Source organism: Anabrus simplex, chromosome 5, assembly GCF_040414725.1.
Source record: "Anabrus simplex isolate iqAnaSimp1 chromosome 5, ASM4041472v1, whole genome shotgun sequence".
Classification (NCBI taxonomy): Eukaryota; Metazoa; Arthropoda; class Insecta; order Orthoptera; family Tettigoniidae; genus Anabrus; species Anabrus simplex.
Window position 1 is genome coordinate 351,622,251 of NC_090269.1, and position 24,924 is coordinate 351,647,174.

The window sequence follows — 24,924 nt, forward strand, 5'->3', positions numbered from 1 at the left end:
AACAACAGCTGAAGATGTTCTCAAATAAGGAATGAAACATGTACTGTTTATAATTGATTAATTTGGTAAAAAGCAAATAAAAAGTATCAAAAAGGTGGAAGATTTTCAATTATTGTAAGTCTTCTGTGTTTAGGGTGGATGCCAAGGTGACAGATTCCCTACCATTTGTTTACCTCATATTTAATTTTATCGTATTTATAATTGTTTATCGAGCTTTTTCTTAAATATTATCAACGAACTGGAATAAAATTGAAAGAGACTGGGTGAGTTGGCCATGCGGTTAGGGGCACGCAGCTGTGAGCTTGCATCTGGGAGATAGTGGGTTCAAATCCCACTGTCGGCAGCCCTGAAGTAGGTTTTCTGTTGGTTTCCCATTTTCACACAAGGCAAACGCTGGGGCTATACCTTAATTAAGGCCACGGTCTCTTCCTTCCAACTTCTAGGCCTTTCGTATCCCATCATTGCCATAAGATCTATCTATGTTGGTCTGACGTAAAGCCACTAGAAAAAAAAAAAAAAAAAAAAAAAAAAAAAACAATTGAAAGACACTAAATTATAGCCTAACTTATAACAAAAAGAAGGTTTGCAGATTTTAATTTAAGTAATTTAGTAATTTGTCCTCATTTCATGAAAAATTAACTCCATAGAGCAGTTTTAATTGTTTTCTGAAATATCATGTAGCATAATGTCTACTTTAATCAAGTAGTCAAAAATATTCAAATGATCTGCTTACAGATTTATAAAACATTTCTAATTTTGTAACTGAAATATCAATAAAGGTTGCAGAAATGAAATTATGAAATGTTTTCTTCAAAAACAAAATTATGTGGAAACAAACAGATCTTATGTATATATATTTTTTTGGTAGGGGCTTTACGTCGCACCGAAACAGGTAGGTCTTATGGCGAAGATGGGATAGGAAAGGCCTAGGAGTTGGAAGGAAGCGGCCATGGCCTTAATTAAGGTACAGCCCCAGCATTTGCCTGGTGTGAAAATGGGAAACCACAGAAAACCATCTATAGGGCTGCCGACAGTGGGATTCGAACCCACTATCTCCCGGATGCAAGCTCACAGCCACGCGCCCCTAACTGCACGACCAACTCGCCTGGTGATCTTATATTTTAGGTACTTATGAAACCTATTTCACGTAGTAAAAATGAAATGTCGTATGGCTTTTACTGCCGGGATATCCCAGGACGGGTTCAGCTCGCCAGGTGCCGGTCTTTCTATTTGACACCCGTAGGTGACCTGCGCGTCGTGATGAGGATGAAGTGATGATGAAGACAACACATACATCCAGCCCCCGTGGCATTGGAATTAACCAATTAAGGTTAAAATCCCTGACCCGGCCGGGAATCGAATCCGGGACCCTCTGAACCAAAGGCCAGTACGCTGACCGTTCAGCCAAAGAGTTGGACATTTCACATAGTCATTCATGCAAACACTTGAAAAATTACAATATATCCTGCTCAAAACACCGGTATGAAATGTGTAAATCTGTTCTTTTTCCCATTCCTTTCAAAAGCTAAAATATCCTTTAATTTGAAGATCACCTGCAAGTCTGAACTTGAGCTGCGGTCATTATGTATTAATCATTAACATCATCAGTACTCAATGCTCTGCATTTAGGGCTGTCGCCCAGGTGGCAGCTTCTCTATCAATTGTTTACCCAACTTTTTCTTAAATATTATCAACAAATTTGGAAATTTATCAAACATTTCCCTTGATAATTTATTTCAATCCCCTACTCCTCATCCTATAAATGAATATTTGCCCTAAACTGTCCTCTTGAATTCTAACTTGTATCCTCTATGAGCTGGGATATCCCTGCAGCAGAGCTTAGGGTCCAGCAGCCAATGTTGTTGATTCCTAAATCACATTTTAATGCTGATCAGACCTGAAAAGAAGAATGGACTTCTTCAAATCCTAATCACCTGTGTCTAATTAATGATCCATGTAAAGCTCCACCTGGATTCAATTTACCTAAAAAGATATGGAATTAGGACAAACCATGTAAGATGCAAATTCCGGCTTCGCAAGTGGGAAAAAGTTGAAAATTCATACTGTGACTGTGACAATGTTCCCCAGACCATCCAACTCATTGCTACGGAGTGCCAAGAAGAAAATTTCAAGGAAATATTCAATATATACACAGTGCCACCGATGAAGTTGTGAACTGGTTGAATACACTGGACATTACATTTTAATTTACCTGATCTGTAAATACTGTATATGGCTTATTGTAATATTTAAATTTCCAATGTATCCTTATTTTGCCATATAAAATAAATAGAGGAGTGAGAATGATTAAATGCAAACTTTCTATATGAATTTTGTAAATGTGTAGCAGCTCTGAACAATATCACAACAATTAACACTTTTAGCTTGAGTGCTGTACTAACAATGCAAGCTCAAGGATTACTGTTAGGAGTCAGTGAGACTTCAATCGAACCCAGCAGTACATTTTGAGTGCGCACCAGTTTGAAGTGCGATATTCGGGACGGTAACGTGTTTATGCTCTTTTATGGTTTTCCACCCCCATCAGTGAGAGGAAGGAAGAGGAGGTTTAGAAAATGGAAAAATGGAGATGTTCAATAAATTTCCAATTTTCTTTGTAATTATTTAAGAAAAGACTAGGTAGGTAAAAAGAAAAAACAGATAGGAAATCTGCCACCTGGGCGAATGCCCTAAATGCAGATGATTGATTGATTGATTGATTGATTGATTGATTGATTGATTGATTGATTGATTGATTGATTGATTGATTGATTGATTGATTGATTGATTGATTGACTGATTGATTGATCTTTCTCTTCATACTGTGATGTTTCCTCCTTTTAAAAGCTCCACTCAAGCTTATTCTTCTACTTAAGTCATTCTAAGCCAACTCACCACTGTCAGTGCGAAACTACCATATATTCAGAATTTATAGAGATTTGAGGATTTCCACCAAATCAGTACAATTTTTAATCACTCTTAGCAATTAATTATAATTTTTAAAATATGCAATACATATTTCATCTCCTAGGAGACATCTCAATCTGGTTCATACAGTTTAAATTAAAATAAACATAACAGATATTATTTTAATTTAAACTGTACGGAGCAGCTGAAGGTGTCTCCTAGGAGATGAAACATTTACTGCGTAATTTTAAAAATACAATTAATTGCAAGAGTAATTAAGAATTGTAATGATTGGGTGGAAATTCTCAAATCTCTCTATATTCTGAATTTTCAAATTCAATACGGAACACCAATGAAATTTATAATTGGCAACATACCACATAGTCGAGCATCTCATTTCCTTACTCCCAAGTCTTCCCAGGCTAAAGTTTGCAAAATTTGACATATACCCCATTAGGGCAATCCACATCACATATGAGTGTTAAGCTATTAGCCCCAATTAAGAATTGCTGGTATATCAAAAACACTGAACGTAAGTTGAACATTAAAGCTTGAAATTTTCTTCACCAAACAAAAATGAAGAATAATTCATGCAGTAGAGGGTTAATATGATTACCGCAATGAAATGAAATGGCGTATGGCTTTTAGTGCCGGGAGTGTCCGAGGACATGTTTGGCTCGCCAGGTGCAGGTCTTTTGATTTGACTCCCGTAGGCGACCTGCATGTCATGATGAGGATGAAATTATGATGATGACGACACATACACCCAGCCCCCGTGCCAGCGAAATTAATCATTAAGGTTAAAATTCCCAGCCCTGCTGGGAATCAAGCCCGGGACCCCTGTGACCAAAGGCCAGCACGCTAACCATTTAGCCATGGAGCCGGACACCGCAATGAAGATCATTTCTTATATGAACACCTAGTGAATAACAAATAATGTTATTAGCTTTATGTCCCACTAACTATTTTTACGATTTTTGGGGACACCGAGGTGCCAGAATGTAGTCCCGCAGGAATTCTTTTATGTGCCATTAAATCTACCAACATGAGGCTAATATATTTGAGCACCTTCAAATACCACTGGACTGAGCCAGGATCGAACCTGCCAAGTTGGGGTCAGAAGGCCAGCGCCTCAATCGCCTGAGCCACTCAGTCTGGCTAACACCTAGTTACTTACATTGTTCCCCATGAGGTACTATCACCCCATCAACACAATAATTAAAACTGAGAGAACTTTTCCTCTTGGTAAAACTTGACTTTTCATAGTCAGAATCCTTCTTCAAAAGAAGCACTGCCAATACACAACTTTGATGGTCCAGGTTTAGCATTATTATAACTTCAAAAATGATTTTTGTACAATAATAAAGAAAGTCACTCCAGAGCAGAAAATGTATGTAACCGGCATTGTGAAGTCCAGCAGACCACTTGAGTTATGTATTGAGTACAACAGAGCATAGTCTGATGTTATCGCAACAGCTGCCCAAAGCTAATGGGATTGCCAAGATCATTGGGAAAAAAGGAATGACAATGAGCGAACAAAGAAAACTGTGAGAGGTCTCAGCGACCTCGTGATGCTTGCCTCCAGTTATATTTCTATCCTATAAAATAAAACGAACCTAAGAAAAAGCAGAAATATTTAAATGGTGCTATATAAATATGACTTCAGACGGTTGATATTAAAGAAAACTCTCTACTTTCAAGTCTGAAGCCTCTGTACTATTGTAGATCATAAAACAGAAGAGTTTGACTTCTTCTAGATCCACTGATAGAAATTCTACATTAAATTTCTACATTTACAAAATTTAGCACCAGTTTGTTTATGATGGTGGATTGTATTCCTGCTAAAATTTGTCCTTCATTACTAAAGATTGCAGTGAGTTATGGCATTTGTTTTTTGAGTTTCAAAAGTTATCAACACTTCTATCTCTTCTTGCCAAGTCAAGGGTTGGCCTATCAACATTTTGTACATTTATTTATTCACCAATGAAAAAATTTTGGTATTTATTTGATTATCCACTGAGAATTGGGAGTGTGTCAGGCCTTGGCCCAGAATTTTCTGGAACTTTCCCCTCGGCTGGCACATTTTTGGACCAAGTTGTCTTATTGATTGCTCCAGTCTAGAGTGTGTGTTTGCAAAGGAGGCGGAGGCCATCCATCTTCGAGAGGTCCACCAGCTCAAGGTAATGGCAGTTCCAGCTTAACTATGTGGTGGTCTTTGAGCATGTCTCTTAGGCTGGTCATCTATGGCAGCATGCATGGTCTCCAAAGGGAAATCTGCCACTGCTTTCACCAGGGAGCGCTTCGGGCTGTTGATACTAAGGTGTCTCTTCTTGCAGACCATCTCCTCAAGTACAGATCACAGTCTGTAATCCAAGGAATTGAGGTTGGGGAGGAAGGCCAATCAGCTGGGGATATGAAGTCGGGAACATCGGCATGAAGCCACTCCTGGGTGGTCTTAGCTTTGTGAACTGGCAATGAATCTTGCTGGAAACTCCATTCTTTATTTTAAGTGTGTTGCTTAAGGGCTTTATATTGGCTCTAACCTTGTCTCTCTGTAGACCTTATGATCGATAGATATTTATTTCAATAATTAATTTCAATGAGCCAAAGGCTCATACAGAGGAAATGTACAATGAATAATATATTCAATGGTGGATCTGCAAACTCTGATACTTACAATGATATAAACAGGTGACTTAAACAGTAAATACAGAAAGTGTAAAAAATAAAATACCATTCTATACTTCCTTAATTATACTAAGATACTTAAACTATTTAGTACTACAAGTGAGTAATAATGCAATAGGTTTGACAAAGCGGGGCGGGTGGTTGTTTAAAACATTACCTATTTATATTTGACCTATGATATATCTATTCCATTGATTTCCCTTTGCCTTTCATTTGAAAGTGATTAAAGTAGAGGCAATTTTTATGTCAGCAGGAAGTTTGTTGTATGCTTGAATTGCAGAGATTTTACAACTGTTCTTCCCATATTTTGAAGAGTGGATGTGATACAAAGCCAAATGATCTGCATGGCTAGTTTGATACCTGTGGTTGTCTGAATTGGTTATTAAAGTAGTGTTGTGCAATATTATGTTTCTTTTTATTTTATACATTAGTATGACAGAATTAAGCTCTGTAATTATGCTGAGAGGTAGAATTTTGGTCTGAGTGAACAGGTCTTTTACTGGGGTGTATAATGGTAAGTTAAATATGTTCCTTATTGCCCTGTTTTGTATCACCATTAGTTCATTCAGGGAAAACTTTGTGCAATGTGACAAAATTACACATAAGTACTGCAAGTGGCTATGTACTAGTGAATAATAAATTTGTAGGAGGAGATGTTTAGGAATTAAATATCTAAGTCTTTAGTAACCCAGCAACTGGGGCAATTTCCTTAGTTATGTATTCAACATGATTATTCCAGGTCAGGTTCTCATCAATTATTAATCCATGATATTTCACTTTATTTACTTTTTCTATTTCCATATCATTTATGAGTAATTTGTTACTATTTGAGTGAAGGATTTTCTGTTTTGAAGTAATTATGTATTTAGTTTTCTGCAGATTCATTGTCAGTTTGTTACACTGGTACCAGTGTAAGAGAGTGAGTATGTCCGGCTGCATATTTTCTAAAACTGCGTCCTTACTTTTGCCCGTATAGAAGATATTGGTGTCATCAGCGTATAATGTGATATAGCCATTTAGATTACATGAAGAAATATCATTTACCCCTTGCTTACAGAAATGAAGCTCAGTGGTGTGAGAATAGCTCACATCCAACCAAACCATTACCGAAGCATGATGACGGCCTTGCTGGATCCTCAGAGCTCTTGCACGGGCTTCACGAGATAATGAGGCATACACCTTGTCATTTTGGGCATTAAGATTCTCCATCTCGAGTATACCTCTGCAGGATATGTTTTGCGTATAACTTCCTCTGCATCTTCAGCTGGTCTGTGAGAAAGTGTCCTTTCTTCACCAGTAAGCTTTCAACCTAAGGTCACTACGTAACACATGGAATGTTTTTCTTTCTTCTTGAGACATTTAGCTTGGGAGTCATAATTGATTGTCTCTGCACTGTATTTCTGTGAATACAAACTGCCATTGCTTTCACAAGTGCTGGAGTCCTGACAGAGAATGGTCTTCCTGGTCTGGCCCAGTCATCAAGAGTCCTGGTCTCGAAACATCGCTTGATAGTGCAGTACATGATCATTCTACTAATTTACAATGTTTTTAATGTCTTGAAAATATCAGGTGCAGATTTCCTTACCTGTGAAGGGTTATTACAGCCACACTGTTCTCATACTCTACTCACTCCATTATAAACACATTAGAAAAACAACCTCTCGCTTTTTGTCTAGTCTCTCTCAATGCCAAAGGTGACTCATAACAGGGAAAGGAAATGATTGCAATAAAACCCAGTTGTACAATACAGTTAAAATGTTTATAACCGTATTTATGCATGCTCAGTACCAATAGCAATATTGTGAACAATAATAATAACTGTACCGGAAGATACACCCACCCCGTTCATTCAAATGTAGCGCCTTGGAAAATTCCATCTTAAATCTAAAACTCGCAACAACTAATGCAAGAAGTCTGAACTTTTGTCAACAGATGTCTCTTACTACAAACTAAGTTATGCCGTCTGGTGTGAAGAGGAATTATTAAAATTGTTAAGTGATTTTTTATTTTAAGATTTACTACACTGAGCTGATTATTCTTTGTGTTTGGTATGTTAAAGTTGTCAATACTTCGATCTCTTCCCACCAACTTAAGGTGTTGTCCAATAGAAAATTTTGTATATTTATTTCTCAGCCAATCAAACTAGGTCTAATATTTATTTAATTACCTAATATGAATTGGGGGTGTGTCAGGACTTAGCCCAGAGCACTCTAGAACCTTCCTCTTTGGTATAAAAGCTGGCACATTTTCAACCAGGGGGTCTTATTCATCACTCCAGTCTAGTGTGGCGGTAGGGGGCCTCACCCATCATCAAGTAGTCCATCAGCTCAAGGTAATGGCAGTCCGGATTTTATTAAGTGATAGTCTTTGAAAGCTAGCTCGAGGGGAAGGTTTCCGATCTTTAACTATGTAGTTTTAATTTTCAGAGAATATAATTTTTAAAGTTTTAAATTAATCTTCGGATTGTCTTATATTGACCCATTCAGGCCTGCACCTTCTTTCACCTCTGTCCATCATGGTATCCCCGTATCAATAACCTTGTGCAGGCATTTTTAAATATGACGCCATCTAGGCTGTCTGTGCTTTAGTTTTGTGTTCTGCTTTACTCTAACAGATGACAGAGTAAACCGGATCTCTGCTGGGTGATCTATGGCTGAAAGGCATCGATGAACAGACGGATGTAAACTGCTGTTAACCCATTCGCATCGTATGGCAATCTGTGGCTGTGCGCGGTGTTTTGACTCATGAATCAAATGACGACCTCAGCTCGCCGTGATGCAGTGCCTTGCTCATCTTCGTATATTAGACTCCCTTTGCAATATAATTTCTAACAATACACACTAGAAGGAACTAGAGGCATGTACTATTGGTAAACAATACTGTCTGTATTTCTGTGTGACATTGGGATCGTTGAATAACAGTTTATTTTCATCAATATTTGGTATTCATTATTCAGTAGAACTGGCTTTTTTGGCAATGACAAAGAGAGATTGAAAGCACTTGTAGATATTATTTTAGATGGCAATTATGGCAATAATGACGTTTTGGAAAATAAATCAGAGTTTGAGGATAGTGATAGCAACAGTGAAAGTTACTGAAGTGAGCAGAATATTGAAGAAAGTGAGAGTGAAAGTGCCGTGCCAGGTTCTTACAAACGCACGCGGCCAGTGACACAAAAGAACCGTAGTGATTGGAAATTGGAGAAAAAAGACAATAATCCTGATATATTTCCATTTCATGGATAGAGTGGTGTTTCAGAAATACTTATGAAAAATGAACGGTCCGCCGACCATCCAAAATTGTGATGTTTTGGAGTACACGGATTTGCTCTCTATGAAATTATTTCAAATGAAACATTTATACCACAGCCAGCAGTCACTCAAAGAATGAAGAATAGGTACCAGTAAGCCATAACCTTCAATGGCATGGATGTAAAATTTGAGTGAATTATCTGCATTAATTTTTATTTTATGCATGTTTTTGTGTGACAGGTACGCTCACACTACAGGCGGGCAAATTAAATCTCATTTCCAGAGTCAACAATGTGACCATTTATTGTGACTTGAAAAATCTGAAGATTGAAGGATTGTAAAAGCATTATATACCTGTTGCTATCTCTTGGCACAGGCCAGAGCAAAAGTATAGCCTCCACTGAAGTCTCAGTCTCATTATGGCTGTGAGTATGGAAGCTGTTAAGTAAAGACATTGACACCACTTCCAGTGTGTCTGGACTCTATAAAAGCTGTTATTCACAGAGTCCATTGTGCTGTAGAAGCACAGCCTCACTGAGAAAAGTAATCACAAACTACCTCCTCATCATCTTGCCATGCCCATATCATAGAACAGCAATTGGCTTTTGCAGATTTTCCATAATCATATAAGGTTCAGTGGTAGTATTCAAGGATTGCACCTGTTATCATATTGATGACTTTAAAGGCAGACAACTGTATTTTTCTCAAGAGGTGAAATCAAATTTTCTGAAAATATTCTGATCTGGATTCTAGAATGGCACCCTTATAGGGAGTTAATTAAGTCTTTCTCATTTATACATGTCTTACCTAGAAATACGAAGGTATGCACATGTAATAGGGGGCAAAAATTTACTTGCTATTATATTCAACTCTAATCAAGTTTTAGTATAAAATACCTGTTATCTTACAGTATTGTGATCAGTTAACAATGACTGCACTCACAAATAACAAAGAGAATAGTGAAATGTATGCTGTATAATGATAAAAGTTAAGTCAAAAACCACAAGAACATTATAAAAGTTCTTTATTTCATTCATTCATTCATTCATTCATTCATTCACTCACTCACTCACTCACTCACTCCCACAGTTGGTGCAGATAATAGTTTTCGTAGAATGAGTCTCGCAAACATATTTGGAATATCTAGAGAAAAACTGTTGTCATTTTTACCATCTTGTCTTTGGCCTTCTTACTGTGAACCAATTTCAAACACTGATGGTATCTTCCTCTTGTGTATGGTTAAGTAGGAGCACTAGTTGGAGTAGCACTGGGTAAAGAGTCGTTCCATAGCTGAATGATAAGTTTTTTCCAATAAAAACATGTTCTTAGCCCTGTCTTCTACAATTGGTCTTATGAGCTCCATGAAGCTGAGTGGAGAAGGAGCAGGGAGACGTATGAGGCTAGCAGATAGGTACGTGGACAGGCTGTGGGGTATTGTTTACATTCCTTACAAAATTGGAGCTGGGAATCAGGCAGTAATAACTTCATGTCAACAATAGTCTTCATTAGAGCTAACACTTGAAGTGAAGTCCGATTATTAGACAGTGTTAGGATGTTCTGCTAGATATAAACTCTGTGAACATGTAAGGGGAGGGAGCAAAAATAACTTGCTCTATAAAAGTATTTTATAGGAACTGAAAAATATTAGAAATTGAATGACTATGTGAAAACATAGTAGATATATTATGTGACAACTACAGATTACAAATTGCACATTTTACACATAAAATGAGACAACATGGGTTATTTTTGTTCCCCAGTTGGTGGTTCTAGGGTTTATCAGTCCTAATGATGTGGACTCTACTGGAATTAGTAAAATTAAAATTATATTTACCTTTTGGATTACATAGTCTGATGTTTCCAATTCCCACACTTTTACTTGTGTGTGTTTTAATTTCAAATGTAAGTGTAGAATTCCTTTCAATCTGAGACTTTAAATGAACTTCATGCCAATATCCATCATCCTAAACAAAAAGAAAGAAGAATATTAATGATTTAAAGAATCAGTTGTAATACAACTGGCAATAAGAAGGGTCATGAAGTGCTGATAGTGAGGTAACATGGTGATGGTGGTAATTATTGTTGTAAGAGGAAGTACAAATGGGCAACCATCCTTAGTGAGCTAAGAGTATGTGCACTTGAATTACATAAATATGGGAGTATCTAATGAGTAATACCAGTGCGCTCTAGGATTGCACGGTAAAAGTCAAGTAGGTATACTCAAGATGTCAATAATCCCTTTAATACAGTGTAACAGGTGCTGACATTGGCAGTGGTGATGGTTCTTTTAGTGATTGACAAGGTTTTTAGAATAGGAAAGAATATGGGAAGAAGACCTGTAAACATACTGTATGTAAGGTGTTGAGTCTAAAGGCACATACAATTTTGGAAAATGTGAGGAAATTTAAAGGGAATAAAGTATGGACCAGGAAAGAACTGGATACAGAAGACATGAAAGACCTGATAAGGCTGCATTTTCATTGAGGTAAAGCATGTAACACAAGTCTTAAAGCATTTATCCATGGAAACAGAAATACGGTGGTAGGAAATTCCTGGAGCAGATCTTGGTCCACCATGCAGCTACAGAAAGTGAATGAACACTCAAATGCTTTTTTGTGTCAGCAGTGAGTGGGAAGGTCAGTTCCATCGCAACCAGACCAGCATGTGATGACAGAGCAGAAACAGTTGGGGTACCCGGAAGTTGGAGCGGTGGCATATGTGGAGCAATGACTTTGTAACAGCAGTCCAGAAAAGGAAGCTGTTTCCTGAACAGATGACAGCACAGAGAGGAATAAAGGATACAAAAACAAAGTTTCATTAAATGTGAAAGACATTTGGGATAAACAGGGGATGAGGAGTAAAAGTAAAGACAGGCGTACAGAGGATGACATTATTAACTCCCCAACTGAAAGTATTATACAGCCAGAGAAACATCACAATTCACCAGTAGTAGAGCAGTGAGTATTACAGATATTCTGAGAGGTAAATAACTAGTACAGAACATAGGCTGTGTAATTACAATGGGTATATTTAATAAGCTGGAAAATGATGTGGTGACGAAATTAACATCAGAAAATGAGATTATGGGAATGACTGAAACAAGGCTCTCAGTTAGATGTGAACTTCAGATACCAGATTATAACATCTGGAGTAGGTAAAATGAAACAGAGGAGAGTACGTAAAGTCGTTATCCAGGAGGCTATCTGTTTTCATAAAGGAAGCACTACGGAAACTGTTAGAACGAATGGGATCAAACCTTGATGAAGTAGCCTGGGTGAAGCTAATTAAACAGGAAAGAGGGAGAGATAATTAATTATAGCATTCTGCTACAACCAACCAGAGAGATTACCATTTGCAAAGTAAATGTTTCTAGCATACCAACATCAGATAAAACATCTACACAATGATTACTGGGTAATCAAGGTGAAAAGGATGCTAGACAGAATAGGAATGGGAGACTAATGGGATAAAGATATTCAGAATGAAGAAAAGAAGCTGAGTAAGAAAGTGACCATTTGAGGGAAAGATACTGAGAAGCAGATAATTATGTCAGAGACCTAAAGAACATTAACGGAATTCTGTAAAATTAGCAAAATGTTGTCAATAAAGAAAGAAAGAAAAAAGAAAGAAAGAAAGAAAGAAAGAAATAAAGACTTATGTATAGAGAAGTAAAATGTAAGGTGTGATAGATAATGGGATTCCATAAGAATAAGTGTAAAAGAGAGAAACATGAAGAGAATTATTGTTGGTAAATAAAGGAAGAAGTACATCTGTTGAAGGTATGTAAGTAAACAGGCTCAATTAGGGGGTAGTGATTCATCATCATCATCATCATCATTTCCCTTTATCCAGCTGTAGCCGGGTAGGGGCAAATATGGTTCCTCTCCACTTTCTTCGGTCTTTCCACCACTCCTCCTCCAACACTGTGTCCCAGTCCAGGTTTCTTTCTATAATGCTGCGTTGGATGGTATCCTTCCATCTCAATCGTGGTCGTCCACGGCCTCTCCTTCCTTGGACTTGCATTTCCATCACCTTTTTTGGCATTCTTTCGTCGCTCATTCGCTTTATGTGCCCAAACCATCTTAGTCGGCTCTTCTCTATTCTATCATTCATTTTTTCCACTCCAATTTCTTCCCGGATTTTCTCATTCCTTATTTTGTCTCGTCTACTCTTCTGTATCATACTCCTCAAGAATTTCATTTCAGCTGCCTGTATTCGACTCTCATCCTTCTTTGTCATTGTCCAAGTTTCTGCTCCGTAAGTTGTTATGGGTACGTAATACATCTTGTACATAGTATCCTTTGCTTCCATTGGCACATCTTTGTCCCATAACATATTTCTTACACTATGATAGAAACAACTTCCAGCTTGAATCCTTTTACTAATCTCAGCATCCAGTCGAGCATTCTCCATTAATTCACTCCCCAGGTATTTAAAAGTTTCCACTACTTCCAGGGGCTTGTCTGCAAGTCTAATCTGACCTTTCCCTTCTTTCTCCCCTCTCATCATAACAAGAGTTTTACTCTTTTCTACACTTATTTTCAATCCACACTCTTCAATCCTCCCATTCACCACATTCAACTGTTCTTGAACCTTCCTGTCGTCTTCTCCCCAAATCACAATATCATCCGCAAATAACATCGTGTTCATTTCTCTTCCTCCATATGCTGCTTTTGCTGTTCTCATGATGTCATCCATTACTATTGTAAACAGGATTGGTGATAGAACACTTCCCTGTCTCAGCCCACTAGTTATTTTGAACCAACTTGTCCTGCCAACTTGTGTTTGCATGCAACTACAACATTCCTTATACAATGCCATGATCATTTTTATTAATCCCTGTCCAATTCCTTTTTGCACCAGACTGTCCCAAACTTTCGTCCTAGGGACACTGTCATATGCCTTTTCAATATCAATGAATGTCATCACCATATCATTCCCGTACTCCCAATGCTTTTCCATTAGTTGTCTCATAATGAAAATGGGCTCTATTGTTGATCTTCCACTTCTGAAACCAAACTGATTTTCCTGTATCTGCTTCTCAACCCTCAACCTTATTCTACTTTCCAGTATTCTTTCCATTATCTTAGCAACATGGGATATTAGAGTAATTCCCCTGTAGTTCTTCAAAACTTTCTTATCACCTTTCTTGAAAATTGGGATGATTATTCCTTTTTGCCAATCCTCAGGGACCTCTTTATTCTCCCAGACATTCCTGAGAACCCGATATGTCCACTGCAGGCCTACAGCTCCAGCTGCCTTTATCATCTCCACTGAAATTTCATCTATTCCAGCAGTTTTTCCATTCTTCATCTTTCTTACTGCCATTTCAATTTCATTCATTGTAATTTCTTTATCCATTTCTTCGTCAACTAATTGTCTTTCCTGGTCGTCCATTGAATGACTGTCATCCGTTCTTATGTTCAGCAGCTTCTGAAAATACTCTCTCCATCTATTTCTTATTTCTTCTGGCTTTGTTAAAATTATGCCACCTTCATCCTTCACAAATCTGGTGTTTACTTGATCTCTCTTTTTGTTTCTTAAGATACCATACAGTAATTTCTTGCTGCCCTGCGTATCATCTCTCAATTTCTGTGTGAATGAGGCCCAGCTTTTCCTCTTTTCTTCCTCCACTACTTTCTTGGCCAAATTCTTTGCCTCCACATATTTTCTTCTACTTTCTTCAGTCTTAGATGTTTTCCATGCCTTCCATGCCATTTTCTTTTCCTTCACTTTAATCTTTACCCTATCATTCCACCAGTGTGTTTCTTTGTCACATTTCCTGATGTTCTACCACACACCTTTTCTGCACATCCAACTAGTGCTTCCTTAAATCTTTTCCATTCCTCTTCAACATTCCCCACATCTGTCCTGGGTACCAAGGGTATTATTTCCCTTTGAAATTCTTCTTGTACGCTTTTCTCCTTCAACTTCCATACTTTAATTCTTCTCTCTCTTCTTAATTGGGGTTTTTCAATCTTTCCAACTTTCAATTTTCCTATCACAACTCTATGATCTCCACCAAAGGCTTCTTCAGGCATGGCTGTTACATCTACAAGGTTCTTCCGGTGTTCTTTCTCTACGATTATATAATCAATCATGGTCTTTGTTCGTCTGTCTCCCCAGCCATACCTTGTAATCTTCTGACTGTTCTTCTTCCTAAACCAGGTGTTTCCAACAATCATTTGATTCCTCATGCAAAAATCCACCAACAACTCGCCTTCTGGATTTACATTTCCATATCCAAAGGGCCCTATAACATCTTCCTTTCCTTGTCTTTCCATTCCAACATGTGCATTTAGATCTCCAATAGTACTTCCTTATCTTCTATCTGTCTCTCCACTTCCTCTAAGAAGTCCTCTAGATGTTCATCTATGCAACCCGTTTGTGGGGCATACAACTGAAATAGATCTTTCACGCCATTTTCAAACTGGAGTCTCATCATCATCATCCTATCGCTGACGTACTTTGTATATTCCAGATATTCTTGGATTTCTCTTCTAAGTATGATGGCCACTCCATTTTTTGCTTCAGGTCCTCCGCTGTAATACAGCCTGTATCCTTCTCTCAGAGGGATCTCCCCTGTACCTCTCTTCTTGGTCTCGCACAGTCCAAGTATGGCTATATCTTTTTCTATCATGAAGTCCACCAGTTCTTCTGTCTTTCCCGTCAGTGTCAGTACATTAACTGTCGCAATTTTGATGTAGTTTGGTGCTGGTTGCCCATTTTTCACAGTTCCCCCAGCACCTGAAGAGCTGCGCGTCGCTTTTAGCAGGGGACGCCCTAACCTTTTCCGAGGCACCATATCTGCTTTGTCCATATAGGCTATTGTTACGATGGGCTCGCCACACCCAAAGGCATTTTATACCTACTGCCAGGTTCAAAATTAGGCCGCCCCTAACATGGAGACAGACGCCTTTCGTAGCCACTCCTCTGGAGTACAGACGCTACGGGTATGCCCCTTCCGCCATCTCCGCCGTACCGAAGTCCACCTTCTCCGCCGTAGATGCCGTTGAGGTCTTCACTCGTAACCCTGAGCTGGGACCCATACCAGATGTTACACACTGGGTCAGTGTGCTCTGGGACTCACATAGGCAGGGGCGCCACTCCCTGGGTAGGGCTGCCTCCGAAGAGGGTCCCTACCAAGCCAAAATAGAAAGAGAGAAAGAATTTTATACACTTATAAAATTAATAAACAAAGAGTGGATTGCATTGGGTAGGACAGAAAAATTGTTTTGTATATAAAGAAAATGTGGCAAAATAACTTAAGAGAAAATAGGGTACTATAAATAATTCTTCAACTAATAAAAAAATAGATTTATTAGGTTTAATAATAATGTTTACATAGTAATAGACAAGACTAACTGTAATGAGGAAAATCTATAAATGTAACAAAATAAATAATTTGGATTACTCAATACAGTAACCCTCTCCCAAGTCCTGAACTAGGAAGGGGTGGGGGAGTATTTTAATCTACTCTTAAAATATTAATAACGTGCTATCAGGGAGGAAAGAATTGCAAACTATGGAACATTTCAAGTATCTTTATATTCAACCCACAAGTAAAATATCATTTTTTAAGTCTTCAGCTCAGAGGCTGGCTGGATCCTAAAAGAGCACCGCCAAGGGTTAAGGAGTTGTAGGAAAATGAGAAAAAGCTGATAACAGTGCTATAATGAACAGTACAAGGCATAATAAGGAGTGACAAACCTTACCGTTGCTCATGGGCATCTCGTCTTACGGATCACACGAGCATGTGAACATCTTGGTAATCCCCAAAATCTTGAAATCTTGAAATGTAAATGCTGATTCACTTTCTGTTTCTATTTGAATCACGTGCCTCGCCAGCTGATCACAACCCCATTTTGAACTATAACCTTCGGCGTATTGCATAGCGGAAGCTTCAAGGGGCAATACTGTGGGTATGGTGAATATGATCACAGTTTACTGTATGATCATGGCATTACCTGCTATATATGCATCCGATGACTGCTTCAAATTGAGCAGGCAGTGAATTATGGACAGCTAACCCACTTCCATTGCCTTCTCTAAAAGTTCTTTTCAAATTCAAAAAATGGCAGTACGTATCGCTTAGTCCATGGCAGTAGTTAATGCACAGAGCTGTTACCCCAGAGTGATTAATTGACTAATCGCATGGCGCTGTTGACAGTCGCGCGTATAACATAATATTGCTAAATGAACCAAAGAGGCAACACAATATAGGCTAACTGAGCTCCTGTTAATGTATTGACCAACTGAGGAGTAACTTAGGCCTAAACATCAAACTTTTTAATCTACTGTCAGCTCTTTGTGAACACTCAAAGATTTTAAGCAAGCAATGCCACAGCCTATGGGAATCAACATCTATAATCATCTGATGGCCAGGCAGGAACCAATTTTTGGTAATGAGATGGAGTCTCTCATAGTGCATTGGCACTGCTGGTGCTCCAGATAGTCTACGCAGTGGCCTCAACGTATGCACTAGCCATGTGTCTGGGTGGGTGTGCTAATTACCAAATGAGCAGCTCAACTTAGCATACTGGAACAAAATGCTGGCAGCCAGGAATGAGTTAGCTGGAAAATTTATAATGTCCAATAACGGATCATTATTAAATTTAATCATTCGGGACAAATATTTCAGGTTCCCTATGGGAATCAACATCAATAATCATAAGTGGTATGTTGCAAATAATGAAAATCATTGCAAATCTGTATTGAACGTAATCTTATGATAAATGTAAGAAATGTATTTCTCTTCCAGCAACCAGGTTAATACAAATAAAAACAAGTATCAGAATCTCAAAACCAAAATCAGTAAAATCTCGAAGGACATCCAATTCTTAAAAGAATGAGTTGTATTGAATAGGTGGAAGAGAAATAAATTTCTTACATTTATCGCAAGTGGTATGTTCCAAGCTGTCAGTGGAGAGATGGCGTGGAATGACATTAGTAGACAAATAAGTTAATTGGTGTCTTTAAAAGAAGGAAAGATCACAATATGAAGATAAAGTTGGAATTCAAGAGGACAAATTAGGGCAAATATTCATTTATAGGAAGGGGAGTTAGGGATTACAACCAACCAACCAACCAACCAACCGACCGACCGACCCATCCACCCACCCACCCACCCACCCACCCACCCACCCACCCACCCACCCACCCACCCATCAATCAATCAATCAATCAATCAATCAATCAATCAATCAATCAATCAATCAATCAATCAATCAATCAATCAATCAATCAATCAATCAATCAATCAATCAATCCTGATCTGCATATAGGGCAGTCGTCCAGGTTGTTGTTGTTATTCTAGCCTTTTCTTAAATGATTTCAAAGAAATTGGAAATATATTGAACATTTCCCTTGGTCCCAATAACGGACCAAAAATATTGGTGTTAAGTACCACTTACAAGGGATACCTTTGACCTCGAATGCTCAGAACTGCATGAAACCATGCTTAGAATAACAAGCAATCATAAACAAAACAGTGGTGTGCTTCATTTCCATGCAAATTCTTGCATTTGTCTGCTAGCGCCACTACACAGTGGCATAGTGTAGCTGTACTAACCAGTGCCCCAGTTGCGTGAGTGGTATAGTTGCAGTACGTATTTGTCTCTTGGAGTATTCACAAGCAAGTTACTATATAAACTGTGTACAGTGCAGTGATATCATGAAGAGAATGAATTCTATGCATGTGGTCCAAATATTAGGGACCAACTTGCGATGTGCTGAATATGGGAATGACATCAGGGCAGAGGATATGGAGTTCGTGGATATGTTATAGAGATAAGGCTTTTTGCAAATGATGTTATTCTGTATAGAGTAATAAATAAGTTACAAGATTGTGAGCAACTGCAATATGACCTCGTTAATGTTGTGAGATGGAAAGCATTCTTTCTGATTATATAAGACATGTTTGCAAAATTAATAACTGGTTTCACAGAAGCCAGTTTGGGTTTAGGAAAGGTTATTCCACTGAAGCCCAACTTGTAATATTCCAGCAAGATATAGCAGAAATTCTGGATTCAGGAGGTCAGTTGGACTGTATTGCGCTTGACCTGTCTAAGGCATTTGATAGGATAGATCATGGGAGACTACTGGCAAAAATGAGTGCAATTGGACTTGACAAAAGAGTGACTGAATGGGTGGCTTGGTTTCTAGAAAACAGAACTCAGAGAATTAGAGTAGGCAAAGTATCTCTCTCTGTAATAATTAAGAGGGGAATTCCTCAAGGCAGTATGTTTTCTTAAATATATATTAATGTAATGTGTAAAGAAGTGGAATCAGAGATAAGGCTTTTTGCAGATGATGTTATTCTGTACAGAGTAATAAATAAGTTACAAGATTGTACCAGTAGGCACTGGTATGATGATAAATGGGGTTAAAAGTCAGGTTGTGAGTTTCACAAATAGGAAAAGTCCTCTCAGTTTTAACTACTGCATTGATTCGGTGAAAGTTCTCTTTGGGGATCATTGTAAACACCTAGGTATTATATAAGAAAAGATCTTCATAACATAACATAAATTGATTGTAATTAAAGGGTACAGATTTCTGCACACGGTTATGCAGGTATTTACGGGTTGTAGAAAGGATGTAAAGGAGAAAGTCTCTGGTAAGACCCCAATAGAGTATGGTTCCAGTGTATGAGACCCTCACTGAGATTACTTGATTCAGGAACTGGAAAATACCTAAAGAAAAGCAGCTCAATATGTTCTGGGTGATTTCCGACAAAAGAGTAGCGTTAGAAAAATGTTGCAAAGTTTGGGCTGGGAAGACTTGGGAGAAAGGAGACAAGCTGCTTGACTAAGTGGTATGTGGAAAATTCTAAATTCCCTCCATGGGAATTTAGAATTTTCCATTTGGAATTGCTAGGCAGGCAATAATTCCATTGTGGAGATTTATCACCCGTATGCAGTTATCAGACTGTGCCTCTTATAAGGGCTTCTGATAAGTTCACCTGCATACACCCCAGCATCAGTGGGTAGGGTCCGACACATCCCACACTGATGAGTCTAGTGTCAGACCTAAGACAAAACACTGGTTAATAGAGCAAATGCCTGAAAAGCCTTACATCTGATATGTTTTTAAGTGGTATGTTCTGAGCTGTCAGTGGAGAGATGGCGTGGGAGGACATCAGTAGACGATTAAGTTTGAGTGGTGTCTTTAAAAGTAGGAAAGATAACAATATGAAGATAAAGTTGGAATTCAAGAGGACAAATTGGGGCAAATATTCGTTTATAGGAAAGGGAGGTAGGGATTGGAATAACTTACCAAGGGGGATGTTCAATAAATTTCCAATTTCTTTGCAATCATTTAAGAAAAGGCTAGGAAAACAACAGATAGGAAATCTGCCACCTGGGCGACTGCCCTAAATGCAGATCAGTAGTGATCGATTGATTGATAATACAGTAAATCAGAAACATAATGGCGATAACACAGAAATACACAATGTTACGCTGGATAGATATACGGATTTTGAAGGACAGGAGGAACCTGAACCTGAAGGTGGCTCTTCAAGCAGTACATGACATTCATCTCCAGAGCAACAGGAACAGTCAAGTCAAAGCGAGTACGAACTCTCTTCCCCCAAAAAGACGAGGTCCAGTGTATTAAAAGATACTGATGACAGCTTACCAGGGAACATTTGTGAAGACTATTACAATCGTAGCTTCAATTCCTATAGCAAACTAATGAAGCGCTATAAGTGCATCAAAAGTAAATCAAATTGTATATTCATTCTAAATTATGTGTCTAGGAAATGGGAAGCAGGTGCTTGTTTCAAAGGAAACAGGCTGTTGCAATTACGAACTATAGAAGAGTATGTAATATCACAATTTCATGGTGCAAGGAGGTATGGATCTACAGTTCACTATTGGCATCTGAAGATGTGGGCACTAAAAAGGGCTAAAATGGTTGGCTTGGTCAATTTCAAAGCTTCCATTTCCTTCACTGACCATCTCAAGGCTGAATATGGCATTTCATCCAGACATATTACTACATTTGTCACACGTAAGGACATAGAAGACGATAATATTATATGTCAGAAGGCACAACAGTTTGTGGAAGAAGTGAACATGTTTATAACAGAGGAGGGTGTGGAGAAAGGTACTGTCTGGAACAGTGACCAGAGTCAATTCCAGTATGAAATGTCTTCAGCATCCACACTGTCCTACAGAGGAGAGGAAACTACAGGTAGTGTGCTGCAGTCTGTGCGTAGCTCTACCCACAGCTACACAACTGATGGCCCCCTGTAGGGGGGGTAGAATAACACACACAGTATCCCCTGCTTGTCGTGAGAGGTGACTAAAAGGGGCCTCAGGAGCTTTGAATTTTGGAGCGTGGGATGGCATCCACGGGGCCCTTAGCTGAGTCCTGGCATTGCTTCCACTTACTTGTGCCAGGCTCCTCACTTTCATTTATCCTATTTGACCTCCCTTGGTCAACTCTTGTTCTTTTCTACCCCAATGGTATAATATATGGAGGCCTAGAGAGTCTTTCATTTTCATGCCCTTCACGGCCCTTGTCTTCTTTTGGCCGATACCTTCATTTTTTGAAGTGTCGGACCCCTTCCATTATTTCTCTCTTATTGTTGTTGTAAAGAGGATGGTTGCCCAGTTGTACTTCCTCTTAAAACAATAATCACCTCCACCTACACAAATGATGTGGCTTTATCAATGGCAGGCAGGCTAGCAAACAAGTCGTACATCTGTTTTCAAGAGACAAGGCACTTTCGGTCCAAATATTTTAAAGAAACTTGCAACAACCTGTCCACGAATCATTCATGTTGAGGCAAGCAAAAGTGGAAAAATGACTGAAGAACACATGAAATGTTTTCTAACTTCAGTCCTTGGCAAAATGTAACAAATGAAAAGAGCCTATTGTTGTGGGATTCCTGGGCAGGTCATACAGATTGTACCCTTCTAGATGCAAGTTTTCCAAACAAAGATGTTACGCTGAAGATATTGCCACAGAAAACAACAAAATATTGCCAACCCCTTGATGTTTACTTCTTTCGGCAATATAAACTGTATATCAGAAGGATTACTGATTTTGTAAGAGTACAAGGTGCCAAACCGTAAGTGAAGGTACACGATCGTTATTTCATTGTGAAAATTCACTCTGTGATTTACAATCAATTTGCTGCACCTACGTATAAGCCTATGTTGCAATATGCTTGGCGAAAGCTGGGTTATGACATTGACATACAAACATCATCATTTGAAAATGTAATTAGTGTGGCTTTCGATATTGGACTGTGTGAATGCGAAAGTGATTTGGAATGTGATAACGTGGCTTTAGTGAAGTGTGCACATTCTTCTCTCCCAGTTTGTTTTAACCACTTCATCGAAATCCCGCATTTGCACTTTGAGGAGTAATATAAGCACTTTCAGGTGTGTGGTACTGCTGCATATGTGTGTTTTCTACTATTATAAGTACTTTAAGCAGAGAGTTTTTGGCGCTGCTGATTGAAAATGTAATGATACACTGACACCATTAAATTACATATAATTTCCTTCCTATGGTATTGATATCTTGTTACTTTGTTTCTCTCTATTAAAATGTTACTTGAGGTAGAATGCAATGTTTTGCATGGAAATGACGCACACCACTGTTTTGTTTATGATTGCTTGTTATTCTAAGCATGGTTGCGTGCGGTTCTGAGCATTCAAGGTCAAAGTTGCCCCTTGTTAGTAGAGCAGCTCTTCTTCTTTCTCCCAAGTCTTCCCAGCCCAATCTTTGCAATATTTTTGTAACGCTACTCTTTTGTCGGAATTCACCCAGAACAAATCAAGCTGCTTTTCTTTGGATTATCTTCAGTTCTCGAATCAAGTAATCCTGGTGAGGGTCCCATACGCTGGGACCATACTCTAGTTGGGGTCTTACTAGAGACTTGTATGCCCTCTCCTTTACATCCTTACTACAACCCCTAAATACCCTGATAACCATGTGCAGATATCTGTACCCTTTATTTACAATCATATTTATGTGATTACCCCAATGCAGATCTTTCCTTATATTAACACCTAGGTACTTACAATGATCCCCAAAAGGAACTTTCACCCCTTCAATGCAATAATTAAAAATGAGAGGAATTTTCCTATTTGTAAAACTCATAACCTGACTTCTAACACAGTTTATCATCATACCATTGCTACTGTCCATTTCACAACCTTATCGAGGTCATTTTGCAGTTGCTCACAATCTTGTAACTTATTTATTACTCTGTACAGAATAACATCATTACAAGACATTAGATATTAAACTATGAGGTCCACAACCTCACCATGTGCTACTATTGTTCATTTCCATCTGCATCATTTGTTTCTTCATTCCTTTGTTTTCTTATGTTAACACAGTTTTTAGTTTCAATTATTATTTTAAATTAACACCTTTTCACTGAATTTTGTCGCAGTGAGTTGGTTTTTGCTCTGCATATTGATGTAAATATTGTATATTTGTGCTAATTTTGTTTCCATCTAGGCTCTCTTTTGTTTGTTTTTTCATTTGCTCCTTCATTATGTTTTTAAGCATTTTTTCAACTTATATTATGTAAATTGTTTCAAACTCCCCTCATTTTTCACTGAAGATGGCTCAAACGAGCCGAAACATGTTTGAATTTGTTTACTCCGTCTAATGACGGAATATTTATTGTATTGAATTAGGAGGATACTCTCATTTTTCACCTTTGTAAAGCAGAATACCATCATTTGCAAAAAGCCTTACTTCTGATTCCACTTCTTTACACATATCATTTATATATATATATATATATATATATATATATATAAGAAAACATAAACATCCAATAATACTGCCTTGAAGAATTTCCCTCTTAATTATTACATGGTCAGATAAAGAAGCTTTGCCTACTCTAATTCTCTGAGTTCTATTTTCTAGAAATATAGCCACCCATTCAGTCACTCTTTTGTTTAGTCCAATTGCACTCATTTTTGCCAGTACTCTCCCATGATCTACCCTAACAAATGCCTTAGGTAGGTCAATCGCGATACAGACCATTTGACCTCCTGAATCCAGGATAACTGCTGGAATCTTACAAGTTGAGCTTCAGTGGAATGACCTTTCCTAAACCCAAACTGCCTTCCATTAAACCAGTTATTAATTTTTCAAACATGTCTAATATAATCAGAAAGAATGCTTTCCCAAAGCTCACATGCAATGAATGTCAAACTGACTGGCCTGTAATTTACAGCTTTATGTCCTTCACCCTTTCCTTTATACCACCGCCGTCTCGATCCTCCTATACTGCCTGTTCTATGCGAGCCTTTTTGCGACTACGCTGCGACAACATTTCTCCGCTAGATGGCAGACATAGACGCACAATGTTCTAAACTTATTCTAATGACGGCAGCCTACAAAACACTATGCAGTATGGTCATATGTTCACTGAAGCTCGTAAATTACATCAGTAATATTAAATATCGGCAATATTACCTGTATGAAGTCGCAGTTGGCCTCTTCATGCACAATTTAACGATTTGCCTGTACGAACGCTTGGCGTGGTACCGTACTTTTTGTGTTCTTGCCAACGCAATATCAAATAACAGGGGTCTTACGAACTTGGTTAGGATAATATCACTAACAGTTTGCTGATGTTCTTTGACTTCACACTCTAACAAAACACATTCTGAAAGTTTTTTTTTTTTTGCTATTTGTTTTACGTCGCATCAACACATATAGGTCTTATGGCGATGATGGGATAGAAAAGGCCTAGAAATTGGAAGGAAGCGGCCATGGCCTTAATTAAGGTACAGCCCCAGCATTTGCCTGGTATGAAAATGGGAAACCACGGAAAACCATCTTCAGGACTGCTGACAGTGGGGTTCGAACGCACTATCTCCTGGATGCAAGCCCACAACTGCGCGTTCCTAACCGCACGGCCAACTCGCCCGGTATTCTGAAAGGGAAGACGTTGCAACTCCTCATATTACGCTCGTACGTTTGAAGGACTTCGACAATAGGGCACAGCAGCTTAAACGAACTCCTGCAGATGCTTCACCAGAGCAACAAAATAAGGTTTCGGGCATCGAACTCCTCCTCTGTCCTGATGCATAATCAG

General features: G+C 38.5%; 1 protein-coding gene across 1 annotated transcript in view; it reads right to left on the reverse strand.

Annotated features, from left to right (window-relative positions):
• Positions 1-11,419, reverse strand: part of LOC136874532 (receptor-type tyrosine-protein phosphatase kappa) — a 381,492-nt gene extending 370,073 nt beyond the window's left edge. The window contains exons 1-2 of the mRNA XM_067148168.2: positions 11,381-11,419; positions 10,678-10,807 (exon numbers count right to left, since the gene is read on the reverse strand). Coding sequence (XP_067004269.2) covers positions 10,678-10,807; positions 11,381-11,419 — 169 coding nt within the window. The remainder of the gene's footprint in view (positions 1-10,677; positions 10,808-11,380) is intronic.
• Between the last annotated feature and the right edge of the window lie 13,505 nt (positions 11,420-24,924).